The 13,953-nt window shown below is 36.8% G+C and overlaps 1 protein-coding gene across 7 annotated transcripts in view; it reads right to left on the bottom strand.

The window, feature by feature from the left end:
* Positions 1–555: 555 nt before the first annotated feature.
* Positions 556–13,953, bottom strand: part of LOC123772110 (serine/arginine repetitive matrix protein 2) — a 31,868-nt gene continuing 18,470 nt past the window's right edge. For 6 of the 7 annotated variants that reach the window (XM_069311141.1, XM_045765080.2, XM_069311142.1 and 3 more), the window contains 7 exons: positions 11,716–11,802; positions 10,103–10,257; positions 9,451–9,652; positions 8,123–8,623; positions 3,865–4,088; positions 3,081–3,376; positions 556–1,557 (listed from right to left, as the gene is read on the bottom strand). In XM_069311141.1, coding sequence (XP_069167242.1) covers positions 1,453–1,557; positions 3,081–3,376; positions 3,865–4,088; positions 8,123–8,623; positions 9,451–9,652; positions 10,103–10,257; positions 11,716–11,802 — 1,570 coding nt within the window. In that variant the 3' untranslated portion in view covers positions 556–1,452. The remainder of the gene's footprint in view (positions 1,558–3,080; positions 3,377–3,864; positions 4,089–8,122; positions 8,624–9,450; positions 9,653–10,102; positions 10,258–11,715; positions 11,803–13,953) is intronic. The other variant, XM_069311143.1, reaches the window with a different exon arrangement.

Genomic DNA, 13,953 nt, shown 5'->3' with positions numbered 1-13,953 from the left:
TCTGGTAAACTGAAGCAGGGTTGCCCGTGCCACCAGAAACCACATGCTCTGTCGACCCATACATGCATCAACAAAGTCACAAGTCGAGTCGAATTTTCTGACAAAATTAGGGTTGCAACTCAAAAAATTTGTAAGTAGGAGCATTCCTAAGTCGAGGTTCCACTGTATAGTATAGTAATATTCAAAATAATGCAATCATTTAAAAGTTTAGTTTAAACCTTTGCATAGCGCAGCAAAAGTTTGCAATACACTGTGCAAGCATATTTTTATCCCGACTTAAAGGATTTGCAATGCCATACTATCATAATACACATGACTGCAACATATCAAAATGTTACACAAGACTGACCTTACTATCACTTACAAAGCTGTAACGCTGTATGAGCGCAATGTAATATTTCACAAGGATGCAAACACTATCATCTTGAACAAGACTGAACACCCGTCTATCATCTTGAACAAGATTGCAAGCACATGCTACAATTATTTACATCTTATTGACATGGTTAAAAAATATTTAATGTATTTTTCATGGGGGAAGGTGCAATAAGAATATTTTGAATGGGTTGTCACTTTTAATTTATATCGGATGAATGAAAAAAATTCCATTTCATCAATTTGCAGTCATAAAGCTATTTAAAGGCCATTTTATGAGAAACAGAATGCCACCAATGAGGATTATAAAAAGAAGTCTTAATGGATAATTTTAAGAGAAACATGGTACAACACTGACAAAAGGCACACTCAAATAACTAAGTATACAACTATTATAATGGTTTTCATAGAATATGGTTATCTGGGATTACTACAATGGCTATACCACCAGTTCTTTCTGACCATGGCTGTGGCAATGCGACTAGCTGCATCTTATGGTCTCCAGCTATTGTCAATAAATGTTCATCCCATAACAGGTGGTAAGCAATTTTCACCAAAATAGCACATTACGACGTGTAAGAAGTGATCCACACATCAGGAAGAGAGAGTAACTGACACCACAAGCTATTGTAGCTAAGACATTCTAACAATTTTCTTGATATTAAACTCACAATTTGGCATTGCTAGAACTTAATGCTACTGTATTACCACAAGTCAAACACTGGTAAATTTTTTTCATGTTACCTCGATCACAGTTTACTTGTCACGATACAATTTTCATCATGAATATCATTGTCTTAAGGCATACAAGACTGGCACTTAACAGAATCTACATACAGAACTGCTTTTTTTTTTATTAACTTCTTGATATAAATATAACATTATATGTTGACAAGATTACCAATATCCTTCATTAATTAGCATAGTTGAGCATTATGCTAAAAATATAACTTACAGGCTATCTCTTCAACAATGTTGGATGTTAAAATTATTGCCAAGTGTTTATAGTTTCAAAAGCACACTGTATAAAGAGATCCAAATTTCAATATCACTTGGATATTAAACAAAGCAACTCTCTCAGAAGGATCGTGATGGTCGTTTATTGGCTTCTGAAGAAGAGTTTGCGGGCTTCTCATCTCTTGGTGAAGATTCTCCCTTGGAAGACTGGGAGGTTGTTCTCTCCTACATGGTAAATACGTGACAACATGTTAACATGAAAACTAACAGGACAAAAATTATAAAGGGGTTAAAAACATTAACAAAGTGAAGATGATGAAATTGTGGCAGCGTATTTAATCTATTTTCATAAACTGATATATGCTTTGAAATCTTTAATCTTTTAGCTTCCTAAAGTTTTTTTTTTTACCTTTCGTACAAATATAAAATTAATTTTAGTCATTGCATTTAACCTTAAAAGTGCTGCTATCGCTATCAGAAATTGTCACATTTACTGTACAACAAAAATGTATATTTGCTTTACATGCTTTTATCTTGTGAAATAATAAATCTGTTTTCCACATGGAAAACACAAAAAACCAGCACTGAATATAATGAAACTCCTTTTTCTGGATGGATCTCAGTGGGTCCCTGTAGGGACCCACTGAACTATCCACACCGAGATAGTTCCACAAATAAGTCACGTCAGCCTCGGGAGTCTTTAATAGCCTAACGAACACCAGAACCAGAACCTAGCAACCCCGTCCCCCATCCCTCACAGGAGTATAAGATTCTAAAGAAAACAGACAACTGCAAGGTTCACAGAAAAATAAATGAGACAACAAAGAGTGCAAACAATCCACCTAATAGATTGACTCGCCTAGTTAAAGCTGACTATCACCATGTGGCAGCACCATTGCATGCTACCAGCTCTCCATGTTAACAATCCTCATTCTGGAACCTAAGAAAAAAACAAACCGACGTTTGTTTTAACTGTACCTGGACATGGAAGGTATCTAGCTACCAAGGCCCACACAAAGTGAGGTAGTACTTCATTATATTCAATGTTAGTATCCTGGAAGGACAAAATGGTGGATCCCAGTAATTAACCAAATAGAAAAATAAATCCAGACTTACCAGGAAGAAAAAGTGAATATCACACCCCCGAAGAGGAGAGACCACATGGGCTCTCTCTTTAACAATGTTAAATGTCAAAATTATATTATACCCTCAAAACTTCCCCCTTTCTTAACTCTTCTCCAAATCCTTTCAACTCTCCTCCCCCTCACAATATACTACCCTCGGAGAAATCATCCACACCAGGAGGGTGATTATGGAGTTCGTAAGTGAGAATACAAAAAAATCTACCTTTAAAAAGATGTGCATACCTAGAGGAAATTACAGAGGGAATAAACCCATTCATTTATTGTTCCCATAACTTATGCATTTTAAGTATTTTGCATTCCTTTATCTTTTCTTGAATACACTTGTGCAGTTCTCATTTTTCCCTAAATTTGACTTATTACTCAAACCTATGATTTTGATGTTGCTCTAAATATCTAAGATACTTGGAGTTGAATTATATGGGAAGAGATTGAAACCAAGCTAGGAAGGGGACTCTTAAGAGGAAAAATTAATAGAAAATCTGCTGTGTAAGAGCTTTAACATACAAGCCTATTTAATTTGTTAAAATAATGTAATTAAAATCACTGTCATCATGACACTGTATGATGGATAGTGCAACTAATACAGCTATTTATTCATCTTACCTTGCTAGTTGTGGCAGCTTCCTTTGGATCTTTTAATAATTTCTGTGCTGGTTTCCTAATTACTCGTGGTTTGAGGGTCAAGCGGTTGACCGAGCTTACATTCCTGGGCTTCTTGATAATCCTGCGAATTGTAGCAGTGCTTCCAGGTTTGCGGTTTTCATCACCACCACCCCTGTCCCCTTCCTCCCCTTCTTCACGATTTGCACCACTTTCTTTATTGGAGCGGTTACTGGCTCTGCCTCCTCCAGTGCCTCCACCGCTCCTAGGTCCCCGCTTTACTGTCAAACGCTGATATTCTATAAAAAGCAAATTACATATATCTTACACATTCATCTACTTTTAATAAATAATTTTTCACATTTTAAAAATGAAAACTAACAGAAGATATATCTTATATTGTGCACTATATTTTAAATTGGTGTATACTGGCAGCAAGGTTTCTTTTAACCATGTCTCATTGAATATGACCGCATATTCTGTATTTATTATCTTCTGGTTTAGGGCTTCTATCCCTCTATTATTCTTGCATCAATTATTCTATTATTCTGATGCAAGAATAATAGTTTGAGGGATAGAAGCCCTAAACCAGAAGATAGTAAATACAGAATATGTGGTCATATTCAATGAGATATATTTTAAATCTACATATTTACTGTACATTATTGAATATTAACTTTAATGTGAAAGTTATTTTCATTATGTTGTTATGCTTTTCAATCTGTACAATTTCATATTTCAATATTATTATTACAAATATATTAGTTATAAAGTAATTTTCCCATACTTTTTAGTATCTTATTTCTCTTGACTGGTAGAGCTCTTCTCCGAGCCTTGTATCCTCCCAACCTTTTCTTGGGGTCACCCAACCGAGATCTTTTAACCAGGGTCGACCTTTCACTTGATCTGGCAGTTCGTCTAGCAAGAAGACGAGACCTACCGGGTGACAGTGGACGCTTACTTCCTTCAGACTTACGAGATTCAATCCAAAGTCTTAGATCATCTGGACGTCTAGAGAAATTAAATTTTAATTAATTAGGAAAAATAAGTATCAATAAAATATTGCTATAAACACAGATCATTGGGAATGGTTTAATTATCTACGATATATTCAGCTGTTCTGCTCTTTAAGATACAAAGTATAATGTTCCCCATACGATTTATGACAGGAGCATCAAATACTGTATTTGTTGATGAACAGTAAATTTTTAATTCTCAGAGGATCAACCAGGGAACATCAATGTACCAGGTAAGATTTGGACAATGAAATGATGAAAAAGGTTCCACTAGCAAGTTAAATCTACTTTCCTTCAGTATAGTACAGTGCAACCCTGATTTACCAGTTCCCTATTCAACAAATTCCTATTTTTGGATTAACTGGAAAAATGTATTAGATTTATTGTTGTAATTTTATATACAGTATTATAAATATAAAAAATATACAACCCCTAACTAAATAACCTATCACAGGAATTTCATGATGAATGAAGTGAAAGATAACATGAGAAAAATTCTATGTGCAACAAGAGAGTTGCAGATTGTCTCAAATCATTCTCAAAATAGTTCCTGCCAATTCCATTACCACTGCCTTACTTCCCTGTCAATCCCCCTTCATGTCTTTACACACACTTCCAACCTATCTACACAATTTTATCCTAAAGATAAACAAAAACTCCTCAATACTGTACTGAACATGACAAGAGTAATGTCAGGATGTATAGTTGACACAGACAAAGATGGAAGATAATGTTTATTAACCTTTAGAATTAATAAAAATGTAATAATGCAAATATAGAAAGAAAAAAAAAAAAGGGGGAAAGTTAACGTGTAACAGCGTTGGTGTGGAAGACGCCTGAAACTCTCTTACCATCAATCTTCTCTAGTCTCCCAAATTTATTAATCTGACTTTTGCCTCATTGGACAAATCGTAAAACTGATTGAGCTGGATAATCTGGACTGCACTATACATTTCCAAATAAGCAAGAAACTTAAGTGCTGATGCCTACACTGCCACTACTGCAGTGGAAACATGCATGTTGAAATTTGAGTGAAATTTTTAAAATTACATTTAGATACTGGCATGTAGAAATAAAATTAACTCATTCCCAAAAATGCCAGGGGGCAACATCACCATAAAACAATACTGCATAACAAGTTTAACAAACTTTAATTAAACCGAGCATGACAATAACAAGATAAATCCCCTTTTGCAGCGAGGAAGGGAGTGAAGGAGCCGAGAAAACCTTTCTTGTTTATACGAAGGTTATCTAATGGGGAACTAAAACTTCAAGGAGGTTACAGATTCTATAAGACAATACTAATAGAAAAATAGAGGGCTTTCTCCCGACTCTTCACACCCCTCCTCACAATTTTGGCAGAAAAAAAGATGGACCATGAATCCTCATGCCAAACTGAAAGACTTGCAAAGAAATTTAACAGAAGAATATGAAACAAACAATCTTATTACTACCACTTACTACTAACAATGCTACCATTACAGGCTAGTTAGTCTGTGAATGCAACAATCTCCTGGTTGTACCATGCTTTATGCAAAGGAAAACATTAGTTCTTATCAAGAAATACTAATCAAAGTACTACGGTATCTGAGAAACACTAAATATCATCCACCATTGTAAGACCTGAGGAAGATGACGATCTTAACCAGAGGTTTATATTATGAATATCAATTTTAAAACTAGTTTTCACTATGAGAGAAGAATTAAATTAAAATTTTATATTTTTTTTTCATTTTCTATGGATCTTTATCATTGTTCCCCTCATTTGTAAATTTCATACAACTATTTCTCATTGGTAACTCGTGTAGTACCTCAAGTAGTTATAGATGGTAACATTTTCAAGGTCTTGTCTCCTCACAAGTGTAAGTACTGAGTGGAGCCACACCTGCTTATTCTGGTGAATGGGTGCTGCAAATGACGTGTGTTTTTGATGTGGAGAATACTGTCCTTGCATTCTCTACTTGTCTGTCTTTGGATTTCCTCTCTATTCACCTCCATCCTCTTCAGTTGTCATGATCATAAAAATGATGTATTAAATTGTCTGAACCTAACCTAAGACCCAAGAATAGAAAGCAGGACAGTCTCTCAATTTTGCAAGCACTATGGTTTACAGCATGTCTGCAGGGCCTGACAGCTGAGTGGACAGCGCTTCGAATTAGTAGTCCCAAGGTTTCGGGTTACATCCCTGGTGGAGACGGAAACAAATGGGCAGTTTCTTTCACCCTGATGTCCCTATTCACCAAGCAGTAAATAGGTACCTGGGAGTTAGACAGCTGCTACAGGCTGCTTCCTGGAGGTGTGTAACAAAAAGGAGGCATGGACTGGACTGCGGAGACGCTAAGCCCCGAAATCATCTCAAAATAATCTATCGTCATATTTTGGCCAATGGAGATTTATACATTTAAATGCAATGTACTATTTGAGAAGACAGGTTGCCCTATATTCCTCTGAAGTTTCTAAGTAACATACACTCCATTGTACTTCAGTCTATCCCCAGTTCAATTCTTTTCTATTAGCAGTGTACATATTTTACTCTAAGTACTGGTCTGAAGAGAGAGTTTCACTGGTCGTAGCCATCTTTACCAAGATCTCACATTTTCAGCAAACATTTTAAACTTTACTGACTCAAATTTTGTTGAGGATTCCAATTATCTTTTACAAATTGCCCACTCATAATTTACAAATAATGGTGGATTTCTGCCTCTCCAATGCCATTATTATATTTTTGTCAGCTTCCCATAAGCAGCCAATGTTATCCTGTTTATTTGAGCTTCTAGTGTTTGTCGTGGGATTATTGTGCTGTGGGGTTAACAATTTAACTTGTGATAAAACTCTGCTCACTTTAATTACAGCTTTCAAAAAACAAAATAATTATAAAATAAGTATACAGTACATCTGTATTATTGGCTTATTTTTTTGCAGTACTGTATCTAAAATATTAGCCGACACATCCTCCTCCTTTTCTGGGGGGAGCCCTCTGGTGAATACTTGAAGCTATGTTGCTGATACAAATTCCCAATACTTAGTTACATCAGTACATAGAGATGATATTCTACTGGAGACCAAAGTTAGAGAACCGGGTCCCCCTTCAATAGGCACAGGGAGGAGGGGATTGTTATGATCATCCTCACCTAGAAAACAGATGAAATAATACAAACCAACTGCTTGGTTCATGGAAACAAAGCTCCGAAACAGCCAACAGACACCACAAAAGAATCACTCAAAATGAAATGGTTCAATCAAAACTGGGTATGAAATAACTACCACTGCACCCACGTGCCAAGCAGCCAGGCAATGGCCAGTCCATTGCTAATGAGCCATGATCTGATGCACCTTGTAGATGGGAGGGAGGGAAGGTGCTACTGGGGATTACCCAGAATGGGGCATTTTCAGCTCATCCTCATAAACAAAGGCCAAAGTCCATTCCAGGGCAGTACAAGTTTAAATGGGACCAGGGACATTGACAAAATAATTAGCAAACAGGACCTATTAGATCTCAAAACCCATGAGCCCAAACATTAGATCACAGCATATTAGCAAAAACAGCAGCCAAGGCCATGAAATTATGAACATCACGTCTCAAGAGTAGACTGCAAGCTGGCTAGCTTTAAACCCTAGACTGTACCCCTGCTGATACAAGACTGATTTATCACCCTTGCTGCAGGTGACAAAAAAAAAAAAAAAAAAAAAAAAAAAAAAAAAAAAAAAAAAATTCTTTCTTTTCTTTCTAATATTGTTAAAATGCATTCTCTGATCATTGGGGGGTGGAGGATTATGCAACACTGTGGCTGTGATGAAGTGAGGAAATCTCACAATGACATCATGATTTTTCACTCATTCATGGAGCAAATGCCCAGCTACTGAGGGAACCAGCACTGAACATTAACAAGGCCAATAGGGATTGATTTGATCCATTTAACTGGATAATATCTACAGATAACAGGTGCATAGACAGTTTCATGGCTATATACCCTAAATCTATTTCAGTTACAAGGGAACCAAATTACGCCAACATTTGATACACCTTACCTGCTTCTCTTCTTATCTCGGGGTGACAGAGGTCTGCGAGATACTCTAGGTCTTGCTACTGGACTTCTTCTAGTGGTCTGAATAATAGGTGTAGGCCCCAACCTGTCTTCAATTCTCCTGTTTCTATCTCTTTCTCTACTTCCTTCTCTTCTTCTGTCCCTGGATGCATCTCCACGAACACTGCGTCCCACAGGAGAGCGTTGGTTCCTTTCGTCACGTGAACGGTCCTTCTGGAGAGTTTGATTCGAGCTAGAATGTTCGGCATTCTTGCCCCAGCTCCTAACATCACTGTTACGATAATCAGAATCGCGTTCTCCGGGTCTTAATCGTTTCACAGATTCAGTATCGTGTGTTCTTTCACGCGAGCTAAGCCTTCTGTCTGGTTCTTTTCTCTTATCCCTTTCACTTCTGCTCCTATCACTTCCTCTTCTGTCAGCAACACTTCTGCTATCTCTACTGGGGCTCCTGGCTGTACCAGAGGTGCCAGCTTTGCTGTTATACCTACCAAAAATATAAAATGATTAGAAATTTGTTATATTCTGAGAATTTTTCTACAAAATTTTTATTACACCCCATTCTGACACTCACCTCAATTCAGATGCTATCAGCAGCAGCATCAAGACTGAGAATACTTTAGCAGATTTAAAGCAATACAATTTTAACACATTCTCAGATTATAGTAATGAGTAGTGGCTTAAAAAAATTAGGTAATAACCACTTTAAATTTGGTGCCCGTCAAATCGTGATATTGGGTTGTATATTATACATTATGTGTTCCTTAATAACTCCCTTTACAGACTTTCAACTTTACACAATCAATTTCTCTTGCAGGCTTGCAGTACTACATAATCAAATTCTAATGTTACACAATTACATTATCTTATTTGTTAATATTCCTCTCTCAACTAACTTCCATTTCTTTATAACAAATTAAAATAAAGATACTTCAAGACATATCCCAGTTTTACAACAATGTGATCGCTATATTATTTATAATTTAAAACAAATCTGACAGCCCATTCACAAAACAAAAGCCAAAAATTCATCTCCTACTTCAATTGGCATTATCAGACTTTCCAGTCAAGGAGGTGCCTGTGCCTCTACAGTCACTAAATCAAGGCTCACACTTTGCTCAAGGTTATTTAATTATTCTTTGCAACTTGAAAATAAAATAAGGTAGTAACTCTTAGGCTTCATGGAAAATATTCTGATATGGTTGCAGGGTACAAATAAAAGTTAGTCAGAGTATTGGTTAAAATATACATTAATTTCTTACAAGTCATGTAAGATTTATCAATAAAATAAGCATGTCATAGTTATTTCCAAACCTCTCCTTAGATCTGGTATGTTCAAAGCTTCGCTCTCGACTGCTCTTTTGCCCTCTTAGGTATGGAGATGGAGGTCTTCTGGTCGGAGGAGAGGGGGGCCGGCGAGGAGACGTTACACGTCTTAAGGGAGATGGGGAACGGTACTGCGTTGAGACAGTAGGCTGCAGTGGTGGACTCCTCCTGGTGCTTGACGTGTTGTATCCTATTAACAGGGAAACAAACAATTAAACCTTTAAGCATAGTCTAAACTTTATCAGTACATACCACCACAAATGATCCATCTTCTACAATTATTTTTTTAAACCGACTACCACAACACATTTATTTTTCATACCTTACTTAAGTTTAACTTTATTTTTAGAATAAACACTATAAATAGCAATACAGGTACAGTATTATAATTCAGACTGAAATCCCACATTATCTTTACACACGGAAAAGTGCGTCCGAGATCATCTCTGACGTAGGTTCGAACCTTCATCACGGCCCTTGTGGACTTGTTTACATTATCTTTGTTCCCCGCAGTCAGTCAGATGCATCAGTACAGGTATTATAAAATACAGCCCAAGTGAATGGAAAGTACAAGTATTATACCTGTTATGGCAGAACTAACAATTAACGCTAAAAGAGAAGACTACATTTTTGCACTGACTTCTAGGACTTCCAGTTGTGTATCTTGGGTAACTTCTTGTAACCAAAGGTTGTGGGGATGGTGGTGAAGGTGGCCGAGCATGGGGTGAAGACGGGCGAAGATCACGTGGGTATTGTCCTGGGGGGCCATACACCACACTGTCACCGATCACATATCTGAAAATTAATTAACAATTTAATAGAATCACCAATGAAGAATATATAATATTTTATTAGTGCTTTACACACACACACACACAATTAGACACACACATACATACATACATATATCAGACATAGTACTTTTGCCTATCCCAAATTCTCTCATAATGATTCCGTCTGCACTGCCATTTTCACAAAGCTCAATGACTAAGGTTATCTGCTATCAGATGACTAAGGTTATCTGCTATCAGATTGCTACTGCTATCAAATTTTCTTGGGAAAACATTATCGAAGTTTGTATTACAGGAAAAATGTCAGAAAAAGAAAAGCGTTTTATTAGTGTGCCATGTTGTCGTCTCACACAAGGGAAGAAACACAGATGGGCAAGTTCACAGGGGTCAGAATGGGCCCACTTTGAGCACAATGTGTGGGCTGCCAGATGAAAAAAAATCCAGGTAAGACTTAAAGACTCCTTTCGAAGTGGCACGTTGGAGCTCACAGTTCTCGAAAAATTCTCACTTACTACTCGTTGATTGGTCATAGGGTGCCTCGGAATGTCGTCACAGGACAAGCTTGCCAGAGCCTTGAGACACTTTAATGAGAAGGAGAGATGTCGAGGGAAGTGTATGATTGCTTTCACATTTGTTTGGTGCTAAGCTAATTGCCAACTATTATCAAAGAATGTTTTAGATGTTTTGTGACATTTATTTTACATGCACATTATTATCTTGGTAGTTGATAGAGGGGCAAGTAACATTGAAATGGTGCTGCTCTTGTTGGGCTGAGTGTGTCACAGAAGCCCATCATATCTGTTGTAATGCTATAACACAAGAACAATACAGGAAGCTGCCTAGATGCATCCCAGATAGGAAAGCTTCATACCCAGTGCTCATTTATACAATCACTGTGCTACACATTATCACACAACTATCATAAGGGTGATAATTGAGAATGGGAAAAAGAGTGAAATTGGGTACTTTTACGTTTGACATTTGAGAATAGATGATTTACAGGTCAATAGTTTATATGGGAGATAAAAATTGGGATTTAAAGAAAGGTGAAAAGATTGGGTAAGAAGTATGAATGATAGATGTCATTCTGAAGATATACATAGTATAATCATGCAATGCAGTCAGCTCGTAACTGATTAGATCAGAGTTCAATTTCCTGTCAAGGCAACACACGGGTAAGTTTCGTTATACTGTACACGAAGCCTCAGTTCACATATCAATAAATTGTTACACAACACTTGTTAAACTCTCAGGAAAGTAATTATCAAAAGAAGGCACCAAATCGGGAAGACTATGTAATACAACTGTTGTGTGTTGCATCCTTGGGAAGGTCAATCACTGGCCTGGGAGGATGGCCTTACAGGATTCCTGTCCCCATCAAGAAGCAATATAGTTCACTAGAAAAAAATAAACACCATTAATACCCAAATACTGTAAATAAAGTTGTGAAAACACTTCTAACCTGTCCAGATACTGACGTCCAGGAGAGCGTGCTGGTGGAGAGTACTGATCGTAGTCTCCATAGCCCCCACCAACTTGTAGAGGTGATCTGGAAATATATCCAATAAATTCTGGTGTCCAAAAGATAGCAAATAATAGAATGGACATAAAGATAAAAATGAGAAGATCACAACAAAGAGGGGTATTACAGCACACTAATAACCAAATTAATGAAAAAGAGGAAAAGGAAAGATGATTTAAGTAAAACTACAGATGGATGAGTAAGTAGGTACGAGAGGGAGAGGGAAGGAGGCTGTGCGGACACCAAGGCCGTCCAGTCTTACGGGGAGGGTTGCTTGCTCCCACTGAGAGTCGTCCAATGGCAGGTTCAGATTTATGTGGATGGAGTATCACATTGGGAAGGACTAAGGGCAAAGGAAATAGAAAGACCTTTACATGAAAGGTGTCTTAAACATAAGTTAATGAAGAACCATGCAAAAAATAAACATGCCATTAGTGTCCCAACTCATCAAACATTTAAAGGAGAGTCAACAAGTAGAATTTCTAAAGCATCTATAATAATAATAAAGTAAAGAATTACTTTAGAGTATTTAATGCAAGAAGTTTATGCATTTATTATTTTAGCTTGGTGAGCAGCAAGAGGAAATAAGCACACAGCATCACTAATATGCACAGTAACAGTATAAATGTTGTGCCTTATAGGAATGGACTTAACTTGTCACCAATTACAATACTTTAAATGAATATTTATAAATTTAGCAAATAAGAGATGCAAGTTATGTACAGAGGAAATATCATGCAGGATATGAAGTCCCATGTCTACAATCTTGTGGAATATACCACATATGTTAAACATTTATGACAACACAAATGGAAGGGCATGAAATATAAGCATACTTATATAATAGTTGTGCTTATTAAGTGCACTAGAGATCTATAGCACTAACACATACATCTAAGCTAAATAAATATCACCAATACTGATACACAACACCAACTAAAGGCAAGATTTTCACTTACAGACTATTTATATTATCTAGATCCACATGTACACCAAGCAATCAAGTACATACAGTAATGCATAAATCATAAATGTATTATTAATAAAGCCTACACATTTCTTTCAAAATTAGTGAATTAATTTATTTGCAATTACAAATGCATTTATAAAAGTGTCAAAATTTTAAATTATAATTTCATTATAAGACATATTTAACTTGTCTCATGCTATGCAACCGAGAAAATGGCAAAGCCAATATACTGAAGCTTTATTCTAGACTTTAAGTGACTATCACAAGAACTCATTAATACTTAACTGCTCACTAACATTCTTATTTTCAGGCTTTTATTTATTTTTTTGACCTATGCTATATCATATGACACTGTAGAGATAAGTACTGGTTTCAAAAGAGGACCATGAAGTTACCACTTACCAAACTCCTTTTAATATACAGTACAGTACATGAATTTTGTTCTGAATCCAAGGAAACCATAACTGTAAAAAGATAGTTTAAAACCTCTCGAATTGTACATAGTAAACCTGCAAGAACATAAGATGGTGTGTACCAATTTCAAATTTACACTAACTATGCCCTTGCTCTGAGAACCTGCCAATTCCAAAGTCAACCTTCCCAAATTCCACAAGGAAATAGGAGTGCATAAGAGGACTAGACACACTTTGAAGGTCTATCAAAATAGACAGCTACACTGATGTGTTACTAGAATGAAAATATAGATTTATCTATTGTACATAAAATACTGTACAATTTTCCAGCAGTGACTGTGGATTATGTACCAGTGTTTCCCAGCAGTGATTGTGGATTATGTACCGGTGTTTCCCAGCAGTGACTGTGGGTTATGTACCAGTGTTTCCCAGCAGTGACTGTGGGTTATGTACCAGTGTTTCCCAGCAGTGACTGTGGGTTATGTACCAGTGTTTCCCAGCAGTGACTGTGGGAATGTATCAGTAGATCTCTGCAGTTGTGGGTGGGAGGCCGGTGGGGGGGGGGTTGCACATGAAAGGAAAATGAAAGATTTTGCCTGTGTATTAGGGATGAATAAAAATGGGTGGGAGCGAGGGCCGAGTGTATGGGTTATATAATTTTCATTAAGGAAAACATTTTGGGTGCTCACAAATTACTAGGAATATGCAGTCGATGAGTCACAATAATGTGCCTGAAGATCTAGTGACCAAACCACGCATCAGAAAATAAAGAAAAAGATGTTTCAGACCGTCCTG

This window comes from Procambarus clarkii, chromosome 69 (genome assembly GCF_040958095.1).
Source record: "Procambarus clarkii isolate CNS0578487 chromosome 69, FALCON_Pclarkii_2.0, whole genome shotgun sequence".
Classification (NCBI taxonomy): Eukaryota; Metazoa; Arthropoda; class Malacostraca; order Decapoda; family Cambaridae; genus Procambarus; species Procambarus clarkii.
The sequence above is the reverse complement of the archived record's forward strand: the minus strand, read 5'-3'. Positions and strand labels throughout refer to the sequence as shown.